General features: G+C 39.5%; 1 protein-coding gene across 2 annotated transcripts; it reads right to left on the minus strand.

Annotated features, from left to right (window-relative positions):
* Nucleotides 1–707: 707 nt before the first annotated feature.
* ZNF721 (zinc finger protein 721) lies at nucleotides 708–26,439 on the minus strand. 2 transcript variants are annotated; one of them, XM_054486098.2, is made up of 3 exons: nucleotides 26,223–26,439; nucleotides 24,812–24,938; nucleotides 708–5,147 (listed from the first exon to the last, which is right to left on the minus strand). In XM_054486098.2, exons 1-3 carry the CDS (start codon nucleotides 26,223–26,225, stop codon nucleotides 2,410–2,412), a joined length of 2,868 nt encoding a protein of 955 aa, XP_054342073.1. In that variant the 5' UTR covers nucleotides 26,226–26,439; the 3' UTR covers nucleotides 708–2,409. The 2 variants fall into 2 exon arrangements, with proteins under 2 accessions (XP_054342073.1, XP_054342074.1); XM_054486099.2 differs by lacking the exon at nucleotides 24,812–24,938 and having other exon boundaries at nucleotides 26,223–26,429.
* Between the last annotated feature and the right edge of the window lie 162 nt (nucleotides 26,440–26,601).

The raw sequence follows: 26,601 nt of genomic DNA on the forward strand, positions 1-26,601 counted from the left end.
TGTTTTAGGTTTCTAGACTTCTAGTAAATTACCTATCCACAGTATTAATAGAACCTTCTTTGTTCCAATATTGCTATTTTCTTTAGAAAATAGGTACGAACTCTCACGCAAACACAATTGCTTGCTCCGTAATTTCCTTGCACCCAAGGTTTATCTTTAGAGCACAAAATTTATATATTTAACTCCATGTAAATTAAAACTAAAAGTCTGTATGTTTTTGCAGGAGGACATGCCACATGTTCAAAGATATATATATGAAACATTTTTGAAAAGTATTCAAGACTCAGGAATATATGAATATGTTTATTACAAACATAAAATGACCTGTAGTTAAAAATAAAGTGTGTAACTGGATTGTGTGTAATACAAACGATAAATGCTTGAGGTGATGAATAACTCATTTACTGTGGTGTGATTATTACATACTGTATGCCTGTATCAAAATAACCCATATATACCATAAATATATACACATAACTATGTACTCACAAAACCTTTTGAAAAATTTCAATAAGAATAAAAATGTAACATGCAAACAATATTCTTCAATTTATTTGCTGTTGAAAGCCACTGGAAAAAGACTAGAGATGTCATTCAGTTATATTACCAGATAGTACATTGTTACCATCTTTAATGTACACCCTTGAGTAAGGTGGAATAGGTGAAAGTTGGTGGCATAATAAAACACTTCATTCATGGCACAAAAATTTTAACACAATAACAATTTTTATTTCAAAAATTAAGTTCACACATTATCTTAAGAGAATTTTTAAATTTATTGCATTTTATTACATTTATTACATAAATGTACAGTTGGCAAAACAATTTACTACTAAAATTCAGATTCTCTCTCAGTATAACGCAAAGTATTACTCTGAACACCTACTTCAGGCATCACTCAGTAAGTCAACCACTAAAAGCCTCTCTGCTCAGATTTTCCTGATGCATCTTTCATATCTCTTCTCTTTCATGTAGAAGTGTATGAATAATGCCCACCTAATGCAAAGGAATTTCTCATATCTCTGATGTAGCAACAATTCATCACATGCTTTCACATAAATGAGAATGTTGAAACAGTATAATTTTAGAGTTGAATTATTTGCTTTTCAAAAAAATTTTTACTTTTTTCAAGTAAAAAAATAGACTTTGAATATATCTCTTCAAAAACCTACTTTTCAACTTATATACAAAGAAATTTTCTAACAGGTTCAACTTTTGTTATACTTAATACTCTGATTTATTTTAAAGTCTGAAGTGTTAGTTCCTTAGTTCTTTCTACTGTAAATCCTCTGATGTTTACATAGTCTTAATTTTAGCCTAAATATTTCTTCACATTTACTGCATCTACAAATTATATTCTAGTAAAAACTCTCTGGTGTTTCTTTTCTCTTTTTTTGAAACAGAGTTTCACTCTTGTTACCCAGGCTGGAGTGCAATGGCACAATCTCGGCTCAACGCAACCTCCACCTCCTGGGTTCAAGCCATTCTCCTGTCTCAGCCTCCTGAGTAGCTGGGATTACAGCCATGCACCACCATGTCCTGCTTATTTTTGTATTTTTAGTAGAGACAGGGTTTCTCCATATTGGTCAGGCTGTCCTCGAACTCCCGACCTCAGGTGATCCACCCTCCTTGGTCTCCCAAAGTGTTGGGATTACAGGTGTGAGCCAATGCGCCTGGCCTCTGGTTTCTTAACCTGCAGTTTCTGAACAGAGGTTTTTCCACATTTATTACATTTGTAGGATTTCTCTCCAATATAAATTCTCTGATGTTGAACAAAGTTTAAGCAACTGCTTCAGAGTTTTCCTCTAGTACAAAATGTATATAGTAAGTTCTGGGATACAAGTACAGGTACTAGAGCCCTCTTTATCTTTGTATTCTCTGTCTTAAGACTACTCTTCTTCACTTTAATGGCCTATATTTTCTAAAAGGTCTTTCAACAGAAATTACATTTATAATGCTTTTATTAACTATAAATTTCAAGTAGACATTGTATATTTTTATATTTGTACAAGTATTCTCACATATAAATACTATCATGTGCAAAAATACTAAGCATTGGTTACAAGTTTTGCCACATTTTTTGTATTTCCAGGTGTTTTCTTCAGTAGGAATTACATACACTAAGAAGTGACTAGAATTGGAAGTCTTTGCCACATTTTTAATTTTAATTTGGCTTCTCATCGATATAATTACTCTTATGTCTACAACAGATTGAGGTGTGGTTAAAAGCTTTCTCACATTTTTCACATTTGTAGAGTTTTTCTCCATTATGAATTATCTTATGATTACAAAGGATTGAGGAGCATTTAAAGACTGCGACATTCTTCACCTTCGTAAGACATTCCCCCAGTATGAGTTCTCTTATGTTTAAGAATGCTGAAGTATGACTTAAAGGCTGTGCCACATTCTTTACACTTGTATGGTTTTATCTCCAGTATGAATTTTCTTATGTGCACAAAGATTTGCAGACTGTCTAAAGGTTTTGCCACATTCTCCACATGTGTAGGGTTTCTCTCCAGTATGAATTTTCTTATGTGCATAAAGATTTGCAGACTGTCTAAAGGTTTTGCCACATTCTCCACATGTGTAGGGTTTCTCTCCAGTATGAATTCTCCTATGTACATAAAGGATTGCGGACTGTCTAAAGGCTTTGCCACATTCTTCACATGTGTAGGGTTTCTCTCCAGTATGAATTCTCCTATGTTTAGTAAGGGTTGTGGAACTAGTAAATGCTTTACCACATTCTAAACATTTAAACGGCTTCTCGCCTGTATGAATCCTCTTATGTTTAGCAAAACTTGAGGATGAGGTAATGACTTTGCCACATTCCTTACATTTGTAGGGTTTCTTTCCAGTATGAATTTTCTCATGTCTATTCAGGTGTGAGGACTGTTTAAACACTTTCCCACATTCTTTACATTTGTAGAGTTTATCTCCAGTATGAATTTTCTTATATTCATTCAGGTTTGTGGGCCATCCAAAGGCTCTGCCATGATCTTCACATTTATAGGGTTTCTCTCTGGTGTGAACTCTCCTATGTGTAGTAAGGTTTCTTGACCTACTAAAGGCTTTGCCACACACTTCACATTTGTAAGGTTTCTCTCCAGTATGAATTTTCTTGTGTTGATTCAGGGCTATGGACCATCCAAAGGCTTTGCCACACTCTTCACATTTGTAACTTTTCTCTCCAGTAAGAATTTTCTTGTGTTGACTCAGGTCTGTTGATGGGGCAAAGACTTTGCCACACTCTTCACATTTGTAAGGTTTCTCCCCAGTATAAATTTTCTTCTGTTGATTCAGGTCCGTGTACCATACAAAGTCTTTGCCACACTCCTCACATTTGTAAGGTTTCTCTCCAGTATGAATTTTCTTGTGTTGATTCAGGTCTGTGTACCGTCCAAAGGCTTTGCCACACTCTTCACATTTGTAAGGCTTCTCTCCAGTATGAATTCTCCTATGTACATAAAGGTTTGCGGACTGTCTAAAGGTTTTGCCACATTCTTCACATGTGTAGGGTTTCTCTCCAGTATGAATTCTCCTATGTACATAAAGGATTGCGGACTGTCTAAAGGCTTTGCCACATACTTCACATGTGTAGGGTTTCTCTCCAGTATGAATTCTCCTATGTTTAGTAAGGGTTGTGGAACTAGTAAACGCTTTACCACATTCTAAACATTCAAAGGGTTTCTCGCCTGTATGAATCCTCTTATGTTTAGCAAAGCTTGAGGATGAGGTAATGACTTTGCCACATTGCTTACATTTGTAGGGTTTCTTTCCAGTATGAATTTTCTCATGTTTACTCAGGTGTAAGGAATGTATAAAGGCTTTCCCACATTCTTTACATTTGTAGGGTTTATCTCCAGTATGAATTTTCTTATATTCATTCAGGCTTGTGGACCATCCAAAAGCTCTGCCACGATCTTCACCTGTGTAGGGCTTCTCTCTGGTGTGAATTCTCTTATGTGCAGTAAGGTTTGTTGAACTATTAAAGGCTTTGCCACACTCTTCACATTTGTAAGGTTTCTCTCCAGTATGAATTTTCTTGTGTTGATTCAGGGCTGTGTATCGTCCAAAGGCTTTGCCACAGTCTTCGCATTTGTAAGGTTTCTCTCCAGTATGAATTCTCCTATGTACGTAAAGGTTTGTGGACTGTCTAAAGGTTTTGCCACATTCTCCACATGTGTAGGGTTTCTCTCCAGTATGAATTCTCCTATGTACATAAAGGTTTGCGGACTGTCTAAAGGCTTTGCCACATTCTTCACATGTGTACGGTTTCTCTCCAGTATGAATTCTCCTATGTTTAGTAAGAGTTGTGGAAATATTAAAGGCTTTACCACATTCTAAACATTTAAAGGGTTTCTCGCCAGTATGAATCCTCTTATGTTTAGCAAAGCTTGAGGATGAGGAAATCACTTTGCCACATTCCTTACATTTGTAGGGTTTCTCTCCAGTATGAATTTTCTCATGTTTATTCAGGTGTGAGGAATGTATAAAGGCTTTCCCACATTCTTCACATTTGTAGGGTTTATCTCCAGTATGAATTTTCTTATATTCATTCAGGTTTGTGGACCATCCAAAGGCTCTGTCACCATCTTCACCTGTGTAGGGCTTCTCTCTGGTGTGAATTCTCTTATGTGCAGTAAGGTTTGTTGACCTATTAAAGGCTTTGCCACATTCTTCACATTTGTAAGGTTTCTCTCCAGTATGAATTTTCTTGTGTTGATTCAGGTCTGTGTACCATCCAAAGTCTTTGCCACATTCTTCACAAGTGTAGGGTTTCTCTTCAACATGAATTCCTTTATGTTGAGTTAGGTCTGAGAACTTCTGAAATGACTTGCCACATTTGTTACATTTAAAGTGTTTCTCTCCAGTATGTCTTGTCTTATCTTTGTTTGAATTTGCAAATTTACTAAAAACTTTGACACGTGCATTACATTGAAATATTTTGCTCTGAGTATTTGACAAGCATTGATTAATTCCATTATAAACTCCTTTCTGCACTTTATACACATTCATACTTTTACAGCCTTTCCTTAATTGTAAATTATCATGCCCACATTTCTCATATCTTCTCAGTATAAGTTTGTGGAATGAATCTTCTATGCCCTGCACTGGCCAATGGTCTTGGGTGAAATGAGAACACATAGCTGAAAGAAATAAAAATAACAAATTATCCCAGTTACTAGATTCATATGCATATACTTTACAAATCATAAAATTATACAAAGTACGCTAGTAAGATCGCATAACAAAATACAAGTCATAACTTCTTCACATATACATGTAACAAACATATAGTGATCAAAATGCCTTTGTGTGAAATCTATTTTATGAGTTAATTGTATGCAATCTCTCAGGTAAGCACAATGCCAAGAGACACATAGAACAGGACAGAATGTTAAATTTACCCACCAACAGCTCTTCCTCCTCAATATAGCACTATGCCATTAGAAGAAAACTCTCAACTCCTGTCTTTTTCCTTAAAAGAGAAGAAAAATACTGACACACATATCCTTACTTCTGGCTTTTGGGGTCTTTACAAAAACTGATTTCTGCCTCTAATAAAACAGTGCTGAAAGAAATGGTGATACTTTGGAAGAACAACTTGGGTATTCGAGGACAAAATATAAATATTTCAAAAGCAGACTGAAGTGTTAAATACAGGCAACAGGTACAGCAAGTGATTAGAGACTTTTTTTTGAGATGGAGTCTCACTCTGTCGCCCAGGCTGGAGTGCAGTGGCGGGATCTTGGCTCACTGCAAGCTCCACCTCCTGAGTTCATGCCATTCTCCTGCCTCAGCCTCCCCAATAGCTGGGACTACAGGCGCCCACCACCATGTCCACCTAATTTTTGTATTTTTAGTAGAGATGGGGTTTCACTGTGTTAGCCAGGATGGTCTCAATCTCCTGACCTCGTGATCCGCCTGCCTCAGCTGATTAGAGACTCTTAAGAGGAAACATGAAGAAACCCTTTTAACTAAAAAATAAACACAAAAATCCAGACAAGAGACATCCTTCCAACATGTATGACAGGTTCCCATAATCTCTATCAAAGACAACTGGCTTCAGACTACGTCATGACAAAGCAACATAATAAAGATTGTGACAAATAGCTTTTTGTTAATGTTCAAATAACAAGCAAATATTACAATGTATACAAAATATTAGAACACATTATAATAAATGATTTTAAAATTTTCAGAAAACCATAAGATGTACACATTTTTTAAATGTAATCTGAACAATGCTGAACCAGTTAACTGAAAACACATACAACTAAATGTAATCAGAAAAATCAGAACATCAATGAAAACATTAAAAACATAAAAAAATCATGGAGGTGAAAATATAAAATAATGACTCAGAAATTTTCAAAAGTTAAAAAAGATGTAATAAATGAAGCAGCTCAACAAACTTCAACTAGGATACACACACAGAGATTTATCGCAAGGCACATATATATATATATAAGCAAAGTCTGAAAAATCAAACACAAGAAGGGCATCTTAGGAACTACAAAATAAAAGTGAAGTGTCATTTATAAGTATGGTCTTATAAGATTACCAGTGAATCTGTCAACAAAACTATTTCACACCAGAAGGAATTGCAATATAATTAAGATGCTGGAGAAAAAAAAAAATTCTACATGGGAATAATATAACCTGCAAAACTGTCCTAAAAATGAAGAAAAAGTAAAGACCTTTCAAGATAAGCACATGCTGAAAAAGTATATTAGCACATCTGTCTTACCAAAAAAATGCTGAAGAAAGTGTCTTCCATGAAAATAACATAATGCAAGAAAACCAAACATAATCACACGAAAATATGTGACTTTCTGAAAAAGATATGCACGTACACAAAGTTCTGTACCACTATCATAATAGTGCGGAAAACATTTTAATTATTCTCTAAAATTTTAAAGTTAAAAGCATAAAAATGATCATAAACTGTTGATCATTATCTGGTAATAATATACAACATAAAAAATATGATTACTGACATCAATAACAAACTTGAGGACAGATGTAATGAGGAAGTTTTCTTTTTTTTTTTTTTTGAGACAGAGTCTCACTCTGTCACCCAGACTGGAGTGCAGTGGCACTATCTTGGCTCACTGCAACCTCTGCCTGCCCAGTTCAAGCAATTCTCCTGCCTCAGCCTCCTAAGTAGCTAGAACTACAGGTACACACCACCATGCTCTTATACTTTTTGTATTTTTAATACAGACGGGGTTTCACCATACTGGCCAGGCTGGTCTCGAACTCCTGACCTCGTTATCTGCCTGCCTCAGCCTCCAAAAGTGCTGGGATTACAGGTGTGAGCCACCACACCCAACCCCGAATTTTCTTTTTTTTCTTTTCTTTTTTTTTTTTTAGACGGAGTCTCACTCTGTTGCCAGGCTGGAGTGCAGCAGCGCAATCTTGGCTCACTGCAACCTCCCCTCCTGGGTTCAAGCAATTCTCCTGCCTCAGCCTCCCAAGTAGCTGGGACTACAGGCACGCCACCACGCCCAGCAAATTTTTGCATTTCTGGTGAAGACAGGGTTTCAACATGTTAACCAGGATGGTCTCAATCTCTTTTCGTAATCCACCTGCCTCAGCCTCCCAAATTGCTGGGATTACACACGTCAGTCACTGCGCCTGGCCGAGGAAGAATTTTTCAAATGCAACTCAAGTTTTTACCAGTTTAAAATATATTATTTTGCAGGGTACGGTGGCTCACACCTGTAATCCCAGCACTTTGGGAGGCCGAGGCGGGTGGATCACAAGGTCAGGAGATTGAGACCATCCTAACACGGATAAAGCCCGTTCTCTACTAAAAATACAAAAAAAATCTAGCCAGGTGTGGTGGCAGGCACCGTACTCCCAGCTACTGGGGAGGCTGAGGAAGGAGAATGGCATGAACCTGGGAGGCAGAGCTTGCCGTGAACTGAGATCGCACCACTGCACTCCATCCTGGGTGACTGAGCAATACTCCGTCTCAAAATAAATAAATAAATTAATTAAATAAAACAAAAAATAAAATATATTATTTTAAGAAATTTTATGTACTTCCCAAGATACCAGAAAAAAGTATCTCTATAGATACACCAAAAAATAAGAAGTAAAGGTGTATCAGTACAAAAATCAAAAAGACACTAAGGAAGAGAGAAAAAGAAAATAAGGGGCAAAAATGAAATAATCCAGTAAAACAATCAATAAAACGTGTAAGTCTATTTCAGCAAATTATTCAAATATTTATGAAGTTTCCATTCAAAATACAAGCACCAAATGAAGGGATTGATTGCAAAAATTAACATGATCCAGCTTGCTATTCTACAGGAGTCACTTGAGATGTAATGATTAAAAAAGACTGAAAAAGGAAAGAAGACATTTGATGCAAATAACCAAATTATATAACACAAAGTACATCTTAAGTCAAAACTGTCCTATTTCATAAAATATACTTTAACTAAAAGTTCATAAGGCCATTAAACAATAATAAAAACGTTCCTTTACTGGGAACTCATGACAAATGTGTGTATACATATGTTAATATGTCTGTTTGTGTGTGTCCCACATTGAGTTCCAAATATACAAAGCCAATACTGACAGAATTAAAGCAAGACAAAAAAAGCAATATAATTATACTAGGATATTTAAATACCCCAATTTCTATAAAGAATAATGAAACAAGATAAAATATTCATAAGGAAACAGGAGATTTGAAAGCAGTATTAAACAATTATGCCTAACAGAATTGTAAAGAACACTGCTCAACAACGAGAATACACACCTTCCTGAATAGCTCATACAATATTCTCCTTGATAAACTACATATTAGGGCACAAAAAAAGTCTTAACAGAAGTTTTTAAAATTCAAATTTTACAGATTTCTTTTAATGACCAAACTGGAATGAACGTAGAATAAAAGAAACTATAAACCCCGTCTCTACTAAAAATACAAAATATTAGCCAGGCATGGTGGCGGGTGACTGTACTCCCAGCTACTCGACAGGCTGAGGGAGGAGAATGGCGTGAATCCGGGAGGCGGAGCTTGCAGTAAGCTGAGATCGTGCCACTGCACTCCAGCCTGGGCAACAGAGCAGGACTCCGTATCCCAAAAAAAAAAAAAAAAAAAAAAAAATTACATACTTATAGAAATTAACACAAACTAAAGATTGAAATAATAAAGATATCTAGACTGCTCAATGTAATCTACAGATTAAATGCAATCCCTGTCAAATCTGTAATTAAATTACTGTAGTAATAGAAACAGCAACCCCATATTATATGGAATTAAGAAACAGTGAAGTACCCAACAATCTTCAAAAAGAGAAGCAATCTCAGAGGCTTCACAGCTCCTGATTTCAAAACACATACAAAGCTAAAGAATTAAAATAATTTGGGACAGATATAAAGCTGAACAGCTAGATCAATAAAATAAAATCTGGCAAAAATATAAACTCACACACGGTCACATGAAGAGTTTTAGACACTCATAATTATTGCAGCATTGTTACTGAAAGCAAATAAATGCAACACAGATTTCTCTCACCAAATTCATATATTTGAAATATTAAAATAATGAAATATTACTGTTTGTAAAAAGCAAAAATTAAACAAGTACAGTAAAGATAAACCTTGATGACATTAACACAAAATAAGTCACGAAGAGACAGAAACTGTATGAATCAACTTACATCAGATATCTAAAGCAGTTTGACTTTAAAATAAAAAGCAGAATTGTTTTTGTAAAGGGCCAGAAAATAGAAAAAGTAGGTAGTTGTTTAACGTGTACTGAGTGTTAGCTTTGCAAGATAAACATATTCTAAAGATAGAGTGCATAACAATGTTAATATGACTAAGCTGAATATTTAAAAATATTTAAATATGATTTTAAAATATTTAAAAATGTACAGTTTATGCATTTTTGAAAACAAAAATAATATCTAAAAGAGATAGAGGTATGACAGTTTTGGAAATTATCTTCAAATCACAAAAGTGTTTCTCCCACACACACAAAAATATAGATTTTCCAATAACATTTTTGTTATTGGAAAAAGACAATCTTTTCAATAAATGGTGCTAGGAAAATTATCTACAAGATAATAAAAAAAATAAAACTAGGCTCCTACCTCTTATGATATAAAAAAGTCAATCACAAGTAAAGATTTAAATGGGAAACCCAAATAAAGCTATTTGAAGTAAACATACAGGAATGCTTTACCACACAGTACAGAGCAAAGAATCTTAAGATCTCGAGCCGAGATCACAGCAGTACAGTCCAGCTTTGGCAACAGAGGGAGACCGAAAAAAGAAGGAAAGGGAGACCGAAGAGAGGGAGGGGGAGGGGGAGGGCAAGACCTCAAAAGCACAGGCAAAAGAAACAAAAATATGCAAATGGGATTACAACATAGTTAAAATGCTTTGCATAGCAAAGACAGCAGAGTGAAGAGATAATCTACAGAATGAAGGAAAATATTTGCAAAATATACATACGACAAAAGATAAATTTACAGAATATATAACAAACTTAACAAAAATAACACAATTTGAACATAGGCAAGAGACTGTAAGAGACATTTTTCAAAAGAAATACAAATAGCCAAAAAGTACACGCAAAGATGCTCAACATCACTAACTGTCAGAGAAATGCAAATCAAAACCACAAGATACCACTTCACTCCAATTAGAACGACTGTAATTAGAAAGACAAAAAATTATGTTAGAATGAATAGAAAAGGAAACACATACAGTCAGTAAAATTGTAAGTTAGTAGAGCCATTATAGAAAAAAATAAGTATCACAGGATAACATGTTTAAACCATCAACAAATGGTATTTTAACGCTGTCTCTTTGACTCCTCGCCTACACGATAAACTCTGGACAACCACACACACACAGAAAAATAATGGAAATTGCTGGATCACATGTTCTATTTTTAATTTTTTAATTAAATGGGATTGCTGGAACATATGTAAGTTCTATTTTCATTGTAGCTAAACAAAATCAGTATGTCAAAGAGAAATCTACACTCCCATGTTTATTACAGCACTGTTTACAATGGCCAAGATATGGAATCAATCCAAGTGTCCAAAACTTGAATGAATAAAGAAAATGTAGTATATATACACAGTAAAATACTATGCATCTACAATACAGAATACAATTTTGATATCTGCCACAACACAGATGAACCTGGAGGCCATTATGTTAAGTGAAATAAAACAGATACACTGAGACAAATACCACATGATCTTACACATATGTGAAATCTAATATAAACATTTATGATGAAGGCTTTACGCAACTAGTCTCGGCAATCAGTTTTTGAATATAACATCAAAGGCTCAGGAAAAAAAATATGGACATACGGTACCACATCACTGTATAAAAAATATCTCAAAAATATTCAAGGCAGGGCTTTAATTACATGCTTACACATCTATTTAAAATATCCCAAAAAAGCCGGGCGCAGTGGCTCATGGGCAGATCACAAGGTCAGGAGATCGAGACCATCCTGGCTAACACGGTGAAACCCCATCTCTACTAAAAATACAAAAAATTAGATGGGCATGGTGGCAAGTGCCTGTAGTCCCAGCTACTTGGGAGGCTGAGGAAGGAGAATGGCATGAACCTGGGAGGCAGAGCTTGCAGTGAGCCAAGATTGCACCACTGAACTCCAGCCTGGGTGACAGAGCGAGACTCCATCTCAACAAAAAAAAAAAAAAAAAAAAAAAATCCCCAAAATATTCAAGGCAGGGCTTTTAAATACATGTTTATAAATGCATGTTCATTATTATTTACAAAAGACAATTCCTGGAAACACAAATGTCCCTTTAGAGATAAATATCAGATTTTTAAAATGTGACATATACATACAATATTTTATTTTAAAACAAAGATATTCTGACACATCTTTGTGGAGAAAAAGTTAAATATTACATTCGAAATCAATTGAACATGGACACAAACAATGGTCACCAAGTCCCAGAACAGGTTGTGTGAGACCCTTGACATCTTCAGCCAGCACTGTTTTGAAGAAATCTCTATTTCAATCTATTCCTATACGTTAGTTATTGAAAAAGAATAGACAATCACAAAAACAAGTTGACCATTTTGTGTTCCTTGAGCCCAGTTCACGCAATGCCCTAGTGATGGGACCTCATGCCAAACAACTCATTACAAAAACAGCTAGGGTCCCTAGCTGTTTCATGAGACCCCTCCTCGTCTGTGCACGGATGGTGGCCGACTCTGGAGCCCAGGCTGTTGCTTCCCAGTCTGGTGGTGAATCCTCCATAGTCTGGTGAATGTAAATATATATAGCCTTTTTCCCTTCTCCCCTTCCCATTGCAATTTGGTTATTACATCATTTGCTTATTCTTATTCTGCATTGCTATTTACGTGAAATAAAGGTTGTTTATCCTTAAAGGTATTGTGTGTGTGTCTTCTTCTCCCCTAACGCATTTCCTGCACAGAACATTTTGGGTGTCAGGAACAGGATCCAAAAGCGAAAACGTGCCATTTTTCAGCCACAAGGACTGAGTTGGGAGGTTGGGGGCTTCTCATATCCTGGGATGGGAACTCCCCCAGTTCTCTCCCTTGGCCATTGAGTGGTCCAAGGGAACTGGCCTTTTTGAAAATTGGGAATCTAAATTAGTGCATTTTGAACCGTTGGCTGTGTGAGGTGCTGCAGGGAATCCCAGTTGGTAAAGGGAATGCTGAGGTAATTTCCCGGCATGGATCGTGCTTGCTTACTGCTTGTAAGTTAATGTGTCAAGATAGGGACTGGCTGCCACATGAGAAATGTAAGCTGGAAAAAAAATGCTAATCTGACATCCTGACTGGCCCTGGCCAGGCCTGTGTCTTGACTGACCAGGCTCAAAGCTATCAGCCTATTGCTGAGAAAAGCAGCTGTCCAAATGGCCGGTCAGGGTAAAACTGAAGAACTAGTCGGCTGGGGCTTGGAGCAGGTAAAAACCCAGCTCCTATCTCAAGGATGGGAAATTAACCCTAGGAAAATTCAAGAACCTGCGAAAACTGTAAAATTCCTTGGCATCCTCTGAAATACACAGTAATAGTCCATTTTACAAAAGGCTGAGGCTAAAATACTAGAATTTGCAACCCCTACTACTAAAAAGGAGGCCCAGAAATTTATGGGCTTGTTTGGATTGTGGAGACATCATATGCCCCACATGGGTAACATTTTACAACCTCTGCATGCAGTCACTAGAAAACGCTATGACTTTCACTGGGGAGAGAAAAAGAGCGTGGCTTTTCAACAAGCTAAACAAGCGGTGCAACTGACCCGGGATCTATGGCCCATACGAAATAGGCCAGTAGAACTGCAAGTAGCTGTCCTAGATAAACATGCTAATTGGAGTCTTAGGCAGAAACAAGGTGGGAAGAGGGTACCTTTGGGGTTTTGGACCCAGAAACTGCCATAGGCTGGCAAAGCTTATACCCCTTCCAAGAAGCAATTGTTAGCTTTTTATTGGGTTTTGCTGGAAACAGAGGATCTCTGCTTCAACCGTGAGGTCTTTATGAGGCCTGAAATTCCTATTATGACTTGGGTCATGCGTTTCCCCAATACTCACCAGATAGGGCACACTCAAGAAAGCAGCATTATAAAATGGAAATGGTATACACAAGACAGGGCTAAGCCAGGACCAAAGGGGATACTGCTTTTGCATAAGGATGTACAAAACTTGCCAGCTCAGAAAACCACTGAGCAAGCCCTTCACATAGGGTAGAAAACCTCCCCCATCCAATGAGACAAATCCTTTAAAAAACTAAGCCCAGAGGACCAGAAACATGCCTGGTTTACTAATGGACCACCAAATACATTGGCGGCACTTGACGCTAGAAGGCCGTGGCTTACAATCCTGTTAGAAAACATAAGCCTTTCTCATGAAGGAAAAGGTGGAAGCAGCTAGCTGGTTGAACCAGTAACGGTCCTCTGAGCTATTTAGGAGGAGGCCAGAGGGATTTGTCAGTTGTATACCAACTCTTGGTCAGTAGCAGATGGTCTTACTACCTGGTTGCACCAATGGCAACGAAACAAATGGTTAATTGGGAATAAAGAGGTTTGGGGAAAAAAATACTGGGAAGATACCTGAATCCTGGCACACACCACCATTATTACTGTTCTCCATGTTGATGCTCATGCGTCTCTGTTTTCTCTTGACAGACTATTTAATCAGCTGACATATCAACAGGCCAAAATTTCCACCACAACTGCAAACTTGAATGTGAATGAATGGATTACAACATGTTCAAGCCTTGTAATGAGAGGCATTATAATGGAATAACCTATCTACTAATGGTCAGCACCTGTGTCTTTGTGTCTGAGGCCAGGGATAAATTCATCAACTGGGTAGCCACCACTATAGAAGAAGCCAACCACAATCAATGTCGGCTATGTGTCGAGTTGCCAGAGGCCGCCAGGAATGAGCTACCTTGAAGAATCGTCCCTGACAACATTTCTGAATGGCTGTGTCACTACCAATGGGGCCACAACACCACCACTTGCAATCCAACCTGGACTTCCTATGACCAAACCAAGCAATCTATTTATGCCCATGTCAGGTGAAAGGTGAACTCCACCCTCAGCGTGCATCAGAAGCCTTGGTATCCTGCCCAATATGCCTGGAACGGTATATATTGGGAACCTGCTGTGCTGGTGGCCGGATTCCATATAGCCCCCCCGCCACTTTGTCTGGAGGCCTTAAATGGCTCCTCTAATGTTACTCTGGGTTTCTCCCACCAGACAATTGTCAACACATACTCCAAATCAACAACATTGTCCCTAATGAAACACAATCTCTTTCCTACTTTAATAACACACTAGTACACTATGATTACAGTAACTATATTGCAGTCCCCTGGGGGGCCCTCTGGATATGTGGATCCTACGGGTGGTGATACCTGCCCCTGCAATGGACAGAGAGATACACTTGGGGGTGGCCATTAATTCCATCCACCATACAAATGCTCTGGACTCCCTGGTGGTGACAGCCTACTACAGTATCCTCCCCTGCTGCTGGTACAATCCTGCTTCAGCAGCAAATTAAAATATTAAGCTTACATGTAGACAAAGCTCTTAATGATAGTGGCATTGGACTTATGTTGTTGTCAGAGGAATTTGCTCAGCTATGTACTGTTGTGTTGCAAAACTGAACGGCATTAGATATGCTTACCGCAGCCCAAGGAGGGGTTTGAGACTTACTGCATACTGAATGTTGTGTGTATATCCCTGACAATTCTCACAATCACTCTCCTGGCAAAGCCATGGTGGGTGTGGTTTTTATTAACTCTGCTTTTAGTTCTCCTGTGCTTACCTGTATCTGTAATCTATGTCAACTATGCCTTCCCCATGTATCTGTAAGGGTATTTTCCTACAATTGAGTATCAAACTGAGGCCAAATGTGGAGGAAAAGTTAAATATTAAATTTGAACCAAATTGAACATGGACACAAACAATGGTCACCAAATCCCGGAACGGGCTGTGTGAGCCCCTTGACACGTTCATCCAGTGCCGTTTTGGAGAAATCTCTATTTCAATCTATTCCTATATGTTAGTTATTGAAAAACAATAGACAACTGCAAAAACAAGTTGATCTTTTTGTGTTCCTTGAGCTCAGGTGCAAAAGCCCCTCGTGACTGGGCCTCATGCCAAACAACTCATTACAAAAAGAGCTAGGGTCCCAGACCGTGCCAAAGCCTCATGAGACCTCTCTTCATCTGTGCACGGATGAATGGTGGACTCTAGAGCCCAGGCTGTTTTGCTTCCCGGTCTGGTGGTGAATCCTCCATAGTCTGGTGAATGTAAATATATGTATCTCTTTTCCCTTCTCCTCTTCCCACTGCAATCTGCTTATTATATCATTTGCTTATATACCTACATTGCCATTTACATGGGATAAAGGTTGTTTACCCTTAAAGATATTGTGTGTGTCTTTCCTTCTCCCTTCACCCCACAGCACAGAACAATCTTACAAAAACAAAAGCCTGAGGCCAGTTGTCCTGGCTCACACCTGTAATCCTAGCACTTTGGGAGGACGAGGCGGGCAGATCACCTGAGGTCAAGAGATCGAGACCATCCTGGCCAACATGGTGAAACCCTGTCTCTACTAAAAATACAAAAATTAGCTGGGCGTGGTGGTGCACACCTGTAGTCCCAGCTACTTGGGAGGCTGAGGCAGGAGAATCATTTGACTCTGGGAGGCAGAGGATGCAGTAAGCCGAGATCGTGCCACTGCACTCTAGCCTGGCAACAGAGCAAGACTCTATCTCAAAACAACCAACCAACCAACCAAGCAAAAACAAAGCCTAAGAACATTATGTGAAGATACTAAAAAAAAAAAAAAAATTACACCAATGACAATATAAAAATCAGTCAAAATTACAGAAACAGTAAGTAAAATGGTGTTCTTCAGGAGCTTAAGAAAAAGAAAAACATGGCAGTTTATAGTTCATAGAGTATTAAACTTTACTTTTGTAAGGTAAAATGCAGAGATCCATTCAAAATAATGTAAATGTACTTAACTCCACTAGACTGTACACTTGAAAACCTTTAGGCAATTTTATATTTTTCCTCACAACTAAATATTTACATCTACCTAAAAAGGTTCCATTTTTCAAAAATCACCTTCAAATAACAAAAGTGTTTCTCTCACAAAATAACATAAACAATAAATAGGTGGTAATATTCCACTGTTTCTTTGACTACTCACCTACAAAAGAAAACAGTGATGACCACCAAAAAAAATTTTATTGATTGATTGATTGATTGAGATGGAGTCTCACTCTGTCACCCAGGCTGGAGTGCAGTGGCACGATCTCAGCTCACTGCAACCTCCACCTCCCAGGTTCAAGTGATTCTCCTGCCTCAGCCTCCTGAGTATCTGGGATTACAGGCATGTGCCACCATGCCTGGCTAATTTTCTATTTTCAGTAGAGACGGGGTTTCTCCATGTTGGTCAGGTTGGTCTTGAACTCCTGACCTCAGGTGACCCGCCCGCCTCGGCCTCCCAAAGTGCTGGGATAACAGGTGCAAGCCACCACGCCCGGCCCATCAAAAAAATAATTTATAAACCAGGTAAGGGCAATATTTATAAAGGCAAACACCACATAGATAACTTTTATAGGCAATAGAAATGTCTGAATTACACATATATTTTAAATTGCTTCGAGTAAAACCCAGTGATTTTTATTTGAATTAAACACCACATGGTCATAAAAGGTACAGAGTTGAAAATTACCATACAAATATGAAAATTAAAAACAAAAATAGGCCAGGCGCGGTGGCCCATGCCTGTAATCCCAACACTTTCGGAGGCCAAGGTGGGCGGATCATGAGGTCAAGAGATCAAGACCATTCTGGCTAACATGGTGAAACCCTGTCTCTACCAGAAATACAAAAATTAGCTGGGCGTGGTAGCGCACACCTGTAGTCCCAGCTACTCGGGAGCCTGAGGCAGAAGAATCACTTGAACCCGGGAGAGGGAGGCTGCAGTGAGCCAAGACTGTGCCACTGCACTCCTGCCTAGCAACAGAGCGAGACTCCATAATTAATAAATTAACAAATTAATAAATAAATGATGAAGGAGAACCTACATGAAAAAACACTCCCCAGTAAAACAGAGTTGAAAGTAAGAATAAAAAATTCTGATCTATAAACCACTGAATATAATATAGATGTATCACAAAAACAATCCTTTAAATAACTACAGTTTTCAACTCTGACTATGTACTTACGAAGATGTGGCATTTTGAATCCTTACATGCAATGAAAATGCATCTCAATTAAAAAATGCTCTAATAAGAATGAAGCATTTCAATACATTTATTTATTACACAATGAGTAAATGTGAGCATTTTATTTCAGAAATTTTGAATTTGAAATCAGATAAATTTGACATAGAATATATCAGAAACTGAAAACACAGTAAGATGGCAGGAGGTTCTCTACCCACAACTTCTACAGTTATAAAAAAGCAGCAGTTATGTTCTGAAAAAAGGAACTTTATGGGAGCTTTGGAATCCATGTCAAAGGTTGTGAACCCAAGACTGAGGAGGGCTGTATTGAAAAGACATGCCCTTGCTTGAGTGGCATGCTTGCCCATCACAGTCCCAGCTACAGAATAAAATATGTCCAATTTTCATTGTAGACTTAGCTGTAGACCATTTGGTTTTGTTCCTGCCACTAGCACCATCTGCGAAGACATCTAGGAGAATTTCTAATATTCTATGCCTCAGGTGAAAGGCCTTTAGAAGTTGGTTCTGTGATCTCTGAATTAGCCCAAAATCCACCCTTTGCACATATCAGTCATGGTGTGGAAGAAATCCTGCCCAGACACCCACAGAAAGAAACATCCATCTGTGCCCCTGGATGTAGGCTTGCCAATATTTATTTGATGGTGGATCTTGACGTGGCACTACAACCTGGTTCCAAGTCCATGCAACCAAAGTCCAGAAGAATTTTTTCCTAACCTGGGACCTGCCAAAAAACACACCTGTATGTGCCCCTGTAGGCATGCTGACTTTATTCCCACTGTGAATCGTGAAGAAGTCCTATAACCAAGCTCTGGTCTCTGTCACCTAGAGTCTGAAAGAAGTCCTGCCAACCCAGAAATATGGAGGGAGAAATGCCATGAACCCAAAAACAGACCTGAAGACTTTGGCCTCAGCTGTGTATCCTGAAGCAGCCCTATGAATCAGTTCCACACCCTCTCAGCTGTGATCAAGGATCAGTACTGCTCATCTAGGAACCTGTCCAATGACTAGGTTAGAGCACTTCCAAACACCTCGCAAGAGCGACACAGCAGGAGCCATACCTGCTCACATTGATTTTATCAGCACCTTAATCTGCAGATATAACTGGAGGCTTTTTTCCTCAGTGCCAGTCACATTGACCAACATCTTGAAGAAAGTTCTGTCTTCTCAGAAAATAGAGTCCACAAGTGTCTGATGCCCAGATAACAGGTCTGCCAAGCATGAATTTCACTGCAGACCCAGTAGTACTCATGTGACCTGGATCCGAAACACTTTATTACAATCTCAGTGGAAATCTCATCAGCCCAGAAATCCAACAGGAGAAGATATTTACCTCCCCAAACTAGTCTATAATGGCTGAAAGAGGTATTTACTCCTTCGGATGCAAGGATATCAAAACAAGGCTTCATGAATTATGAAGGATCAGGCAAACACACCACCACTAAAGGAAACTAAAAATGCTCCAGGAACCACTAACAATAAAACACAGATCTAAGCCAGGCGTGGTGGCTCACGCCTGTAATCCCAGCACTTTGGAGGCCAAGGCAGGCATATCACCCAAGGTCAGGAGTTCGAGACCAGCCTGGCCAACATGGCAAAACCCCATCTCTACTAAAAATACAAAAATTAGCAGGGCATGGTGGCATGTGCCTGTAGTTCCAGCCACCCAGGAGGCTGAGGCAGGAAAATCGCTGGAACCCAGGGGGCAGATGCTGCAGTGAGCTGAGATTGCGCCACTGCACTCCAGCCTGGGTGACAGAGCAAGACTCCGTCTAAAGAAAAAAACAAAAAACAAAAAACAAAAAAACAACAGATCTAAAAAATGGCTAACAGAAAATGTTCAGGGCAGCCAGAGAGAAAGGTCAGGTTACCCACAAAGGGAAGCCCATCAGACTAACAGCAGATCTCTGCAGAAACCCTACAAGCCAGAAGAAAGTGGGGGCCAATATTCAACATTCTTAAAGAAAATAATTTTCAACCCAGAATTTCATATCCAGCCAAATTAAGCTTCATAAGCGAAGGAAAAATAAAATCCTTTACAAACAAGCAAATGCTGAGAGATTTTGTCACCACCAGGCCTGCCTTAGGAGAGCTCTTGAAGAATGGACATACGAAAAAGAAAAACCGGTACCACCCACTGCAAAAACATACCAAACTGTAAAGACCATCAACACTATGAAGAAACTGCACCAACTAATGGGCAAAATAACCAGCTAGCATAATGACAGCATGAAATTTACATATAACAATATTAATCTTAAATGTAAAAGGGCTAAATGCCCCAATTAAAAGACACAGACTGGAAAATTAGATAAAGAGTCAAGACCCATCAGTGTGCTATATGGAGGAGACCCATCTCACGTGCAAAGACAAACATAGGCTCAAAATAAAGGGATAGAGGAATATTTACCAAGCAAATGGAAAGCAAAAAAAAAAGCAGCAGTTGCAATCCTAGTCTCTGATAAAACAGACTTTAAACCAACAAAGATAAAAAACAGAAGGGGTCAGGCGCAGTGGCTCACACCTGTAACTCCCAGCACTTTGAGAGGCCGAGGTGGACAGATCATGAGGTCAGGAGATTAAGACCATCCGTGGCTAACACGGTGAAACCCCATCTCTACTAAAAATACAAAAAATTAGCCTGGCACGGTGACGGGCACCTGTAGTCCCAGCTACTCAGGAGGCTGAGGCAGGAGAATGGCATGAACCCGGGAGGCGGAGCTTGCAGTGAGCGGAGATAGCGCCACTGCACTCCAGCCTGGGTGACAAGAGTGAGACTCCGACTCAAAAAAAAAAAAAAAAAAAATTAGCTTGGCGTGGTGGAACGCACCTGTAGTCCCAGCTACTTGGGAGGCTGAGGCAGGAGAATCGCTTGAACCCAGGAGGCGGAGGTTGCAGTGAGCCAAGTTCATGGCACTGCACTCCATCCAGCCTGGGCGACACAACCAGACTCCATCACAAAAAAAACAAAAAAAACTGTTCCCAGGTAGTCAGTAAAGGCCAAACCCATTTATACACCTGGTATCTGGGCCATCATATGCAGACAAACTTCAAAACCCAATCCTACTGCCTGCCATACAGATTAATGTCCTCAAGGAAATCTAAACTTTCCAGGGCCCAGAAAGAATCTATGGGTAACACAACCCTCAAAGGCAGGCCCCACAGCACACCCAGCAGCACCCTTGTGACTCAGCTACAACCCTTCTTCTCTGTAACCCCAGAGGTAATCTCATCAGCCTGGGGACCCAACAAAAGGAGATGTTTACCTGCCAAAAAACAGATTATACAAACTGTAATCATTGTTAAATCCTTAAAATATACAGACACAGGGCTGCTTCAGGGACCACAGCTGAAGCCAAGATCTGTGCAAGCAGCCTCCAGGACCACAGCTTCTATCTTAACATATTACCAATAGGAAAGGAAAAGGAGAACAAAACTCTCCTGCATGCAAAAGAAGAAAAAATGTTACTGTTTGTAGATAATATGATCATGCACATATATAAAACCCTAGAGTAGAATAACAAAAACTGAACTCATAAAGGCATTCATTAAGGTATCAGGATACACAATCAACATGTAAATACTTGCGGGTTGTTTTTTTGTGTGTTTTTGAGACAGGGTCTCACTCTGAGGCCCAGGCTTATCTCAAACTCCTGTGCTCAAGTGATCCACAAGCCTTGGCCTCTGAAAGTGCTGGGATTACAAAAATGAACCACTACACCTGCCCCAACATACAAATATTTGTTTCATTTCCACAAAGTAACAACAAAATTTCCAAAAAAAAAGAAAAAAATTCAATTTACAATACTATAAAAATAAAAAATTAATTCAAAATAAATTTAACAAAGAAATAAAAAATCTAGTGTATAACAATAAATGTATACACTAAATACAATAATGACAGAAACTGAAGCAGATACAAACACATATTTCATTAGGATCACTAATATTGTCAAAGTATATTATCGAAAGTGATTTGTAGATTCAAATGCGATCCCTATCAAAATTTTAGTGTCATTTTTCACAGTAATAGAAAACACAATTGTAAAATGTAAGTGTAACCTTAAACAACTTTAAATAACCTGAGCCATCATAAGAAGGAACAAAGCTAGGGGCATCACACTTCTTAATTTTAAACTTTATGTAAAGGTTGTAGTAAGCAAAAGAGTATGGCATGTGCATAAATACACATACAAAAACCAATGAACAGAATAGAGAGCCCAGAAACAAATCCATACATACAAGGTCAACGAATTTTGGCAAGGGGATCATGAATATACAATTCAGAAATAATAGTCTTGTCAATACATGGTGCTAGTAAAACTGGAGAGCCACAAGCAAAAGAATAAAAGTAGATCTTTTTTTTTTTTTTTTTGAGACGGAGTCTCGCTCTGTTGCCCAGGCTGGAGTGCAGTGGCGCCATCTCAGCTCACTGCAAGCTCCCGCCTCCCGGGTTCACGCCATTCTCCTGCCTCAGCCTCCCGAGTAGCTGGGACTACAGGTGTCCGTCACCATGCCCAGCTAATTTTTTGTATTTTTAGTAGAGATGGGGTTTCACCATGTTAGCCAGGATGGTCTTGATCTCCCGACCTCGTGAACCACCCGCCTCGGCCTCCCAAAGTGCTGGGATTACAGGCATGAGCCACTGCACCCAGCAAAAGTAGATCATTTTCTTATACCATACCCCAAAATTAACTCAAAATGAAACACTTACATGTAAGACAAAAAACCTTAGAACTCCTGAAGAAAACATATGGAAAAACCTTGATACTCGTCTTGGCAATAATTTTTTGATATGCCATCAAAAGCAAAGCAACAACAAAAAATACAAATAAGTGGGACTGTATCAAAGTAAACTGCTTCTTCACAGCAAAGGAAAAGAAAACAAAATTTCTAAAAACTCTACAGGATAGAAATATTTGCAAGCAATATATCTGATAACAAGTTAATTGTGGGAGAACAAGGCGGGAGACCCACTTGAGGTCAGGAGATCCAGACCAGCCTGACCAACATAGAGAAACCCCATCTCTACTAAAAATACAAAATTAGCCAAGTGTGGTGGCGCATGCCTGTAATTCCCAGCTACTCGGGAGGCTGAGGCAGAAGAATCGCTTGAACCCGGGAGGCGGAGATTGCAGTGAGCCAAGATCGTGCTACTGCACTCCAGCCTGGGCAACAAGAGCAAAACTCTGTCTCAAAAACTAAAAGGCACAGCAGCTCACACCTGTAATTCCAGCAATTTGGGAGGCCAAGGTGGGTGTATCACGAGGTCAAGAGATCGAGACCATCCTGGCCAACATGGTGAAACCCCATCTCTACCAAAAAATACAAAACTTAGCTGGGTGTAGTGGTGTGCACCAGGAATCTCAGCTACTCAGGAGGCTGAGGCAGGAGAATTGCTTGAACCCAGGAGGCGGAGTTAGCAGTGAGCTGAAATCGTGCCACTGCACTCCAGCCTGGTGACAGATGAAGACTCCGTCTCAAAAAAAAAAAAAGAAGTTAATATCCACATCCAAAATGTTTAAGAAACTTCTGCAATTCAAAGCAAAACAATAATAATGATGATAACCCATTCAAAAATGGGCAAAAGGTTAGATTTTTTTTCCCAAAGACATACATACAAGGTATATGCTGTATGCTGTTGTGAGATGTAAATTGATAAAATCATCATAAAAACCAGTAAAAAATAAAAATGGACATATCATGTAATCCAGCAATAAATATCACTTCTGGTCATACTACCAAAGGAAATTAAATTAACACCTTGAAGAAATATCTTCAGCCCCATGTTCATTGTAGTATATTTACAATAGCCAAAATATGGAGTGTATATATACACAGTAGAATATTATTCAGCCACAAGAGAAAAGAAAATCTAGCCATTTACAACATGGATAGACCTGGAGGACATGATGTTAAATGAAATTAGCCAAACACAGACAGACAAAGAAACTGCTTCTTCTTACATAGATGGGTAAATCTAAAAATGTAAACTCATAAAAGCAGAAAGAATGGCAACTGTTAGTGCCTAAGGGTAGGAATATGAGGAGATGTTCAAAGAGTACAAATTTTTAGTTATAAGTTGAATAAGGAGAAACCTAATGTACATCAGCATTAGATTAGCAAAAGAGTATTCCATTTATAATTAATAATACTGTAATGTATGCTTGCAATTTGCTAGGACACTAGGCCTTAAGTATTCTTATTACCAAAAAAAAATCGTTATCTATATGAGGTAATAGATATGTTGATCAACTTGATTATATTTTATTTTACAATAAAATATATGCATGTTACAAAATATATGCATATCAAATCATTACATTGTACACATTAAATATAGTTAGACAATTTTTATTTAACAGAAAAATCCGTATCACACAAACACAGATGTAGAGTAAGTCCTCACTTAATGTCCAAAACGGGTTCTTGAAAACTGCAACTTTAAATGAAGCAATGTTGCCATATACCAAACATAACTCTTGTTTGTATCAACTAAACTTTGCTAAAATTATTTTCTTTTTTTTTGTTTTTTGGTTTTTTTGAGACGGAGTTTTGCTCTTGTTGCCCAGATAGGAGTTCAATGGTACAATCTCGGCTCACTGCAACCTCTGCCTCCCAGGTTCAAGTGATTCTCTGCCTAAGCCTCCCGAGTAGCTGGATTACAGACGCCTGCCACCATGACCCGCTAGTTTTTTGTATTTTTAGTGGAGACGGGGTTTTGCCATGTTGGCCAGGCTGGTCTCAAACTCCTGACCTCCTGATCTGCCCACCTCAGCCTCCCAAAGTGCTGGGATTACAGGCGTGAGCCACCGCGCCCAGCCCGAAAATTCATTTTCCTAAATGATATGTTGCTTCACTTACAGTTTCTGAGAATCTATCAACAACGTTAAGAATTTACTATACGCATATATAACTTATATAGATGTGTGTGTGTGTGAGAGACACACATTTTTATATAGATACAGATATATCTCAAAAGATATTCTACAAAAATAGAAAATAAAACTCAGAGGGAGTATTAGGAATTATGCATTAAAGTTATCCTCACCCAGGGAGACCAGGTTTCTGTAGTTCTCCAACATCACATCTCTATACAAATTCTGCTGGGCAGGGTCCAGGCATTTCCACTCTTCTGGAGAGAATTCTATGGCCACATCCCTGAATGTTAAGGGTTCCTGAAAATACATACGTATCAAGTGACAGAGTTCTTAATTTGACTACAGGTGAAATGTGTTAAGAGAATTAGTTCTGACATGTGACTGACTGTGATTATCTGATAAAACAACTTTCAATACAGTAATGTTCTCTAAAGTATTCTATAGCTCTGCGGAAAAAAGAAGGTATTCCAACAGTTTCTGTTCCTGCAATAAAAATAATGGGCTAGTGACCTGCCCCTACCAAAACCAAGCAGAGTAGGCCCTGTGACCTCCTGGAACAAAGGGTGAACTCACCTCTCATAAAAATATCTGGAAGTCTCATGCTTAACCTTGGCCTTGCTATAATATGCGAGGAACTTAATTTAAAAAACAGAAATGTTTCCACCCAAAACAACAGACAGGATCTGTGGGGAGGGCACAGGTAATGATTTCACTTCAAATTGTCCATGTGATCCTATGGGAAGACTGGGCTGAGAGTCACTTAGCTAAGCACTGTCTCTCAAGCTTCAATGTGCATATACATTATTTGATGTTAAAGGCCTCACTGTACCAAAATTTTGCAGGTTTTAAAAGAGTCCATGAGTTAGCGTCTTTTATCAAGTCTCCTGTTAATGCTGATGTTCCTCCACCTGGACCCATTATAGTACAACTCGGCTAGACAAAGCAGGCACAGCACACGGAGTCCCTTACCCCAACACAAATGCTTTTCATCCCAAGACAAGACCACCAATCATCATCCTGATGCCACTCAGGAACAGCCAGGCGGAGGAGGCGCACAGGGCAAGGGGACTGGTGGGAAAGTTGGGGCGGGCTGGTGATTCGCTTCACTTCCTCCCACACCTCACAAAAGTCTTTTTCTCAAGACCCGCTGGCAGCCCCCAAGCCACGAGCCACAGCCGGCGCTGTCCCATTAATGAGTCCCCGTTTGCTCACATGAACTCTATGTTTTGATGGGGCCTGGATCTCATTCCGTAAAGGACAGGACCCCTGGACCACAGCTCCTCCCACGCGGTGCCTGCGCACGCCGCGCCCGGCGTCTTCCCGATGAGCTCCTCCTCACCCCACAGCCCGAGGAAGGCGCGGGGCTGCGGCGCAGAGCTGCACAAGGAGGGCTGCAGGCTGGGCCAGAGCAGCCGTGAGGAGACCGACAGGAGCCCGGTCCCTCACCGGAGGGGGCTGAAGACCGAGGGCGGAGCGGCTGCAGCGGGGACTCCGTTGGCTGACTCCGTCCCGCCGCCGCCATTTGCCGCGGGTTCTGATGAGGCCTCCCCAGCCTCGGGACGCCCTGCCCCGCACACTCACCATTTCTCAGCTTCAAGGGTGTGGCGAAGTCTTAGCTACGAATCATCCAATACCCGCAGGTCACAGAGCGATGGAAGCCGAAGCTCTGGCAACATCACCGAGGCCTCCCTGAGCGGTGGAAGCAGGGCAGTGAGGCCCTAACGGAGCTCAGGCTGAAGCGAGTGGCCAAGGCCGCCGAAGATCCCGGATGCCGCCCCCTGCTGTCCGACTGCGCGCCTGATTGAGCAGTTCTCAGTGGAGCGCTCTGATTGGATATGGGTCCAGGCTTCACGCCCTCATGCTTTGAATGACAGAAATTGTAACCATACAATGCACTGAATGAGGCAAGAGTGACAGACTAATACCTCCAGGCACTTTCAGGCGGCGCTTAATCTCTGTG

Source organism: Pongo pygmaeus, chromosome 3 (assembly GCF_028885625.2).
Source record: "Pongo pygmaeus isolate AG05252 chromosome 3, NHGRI_mPonPyg2-v2.0_pri, whole genome shotgun sequence".
Classification (NCBI taxonomy): domain Eukaryota; kingdom Metazoa; phylum Chordata; class Mammalia; order Primates; family Hominidae; genus Pongo; species Pongo pygmaeus.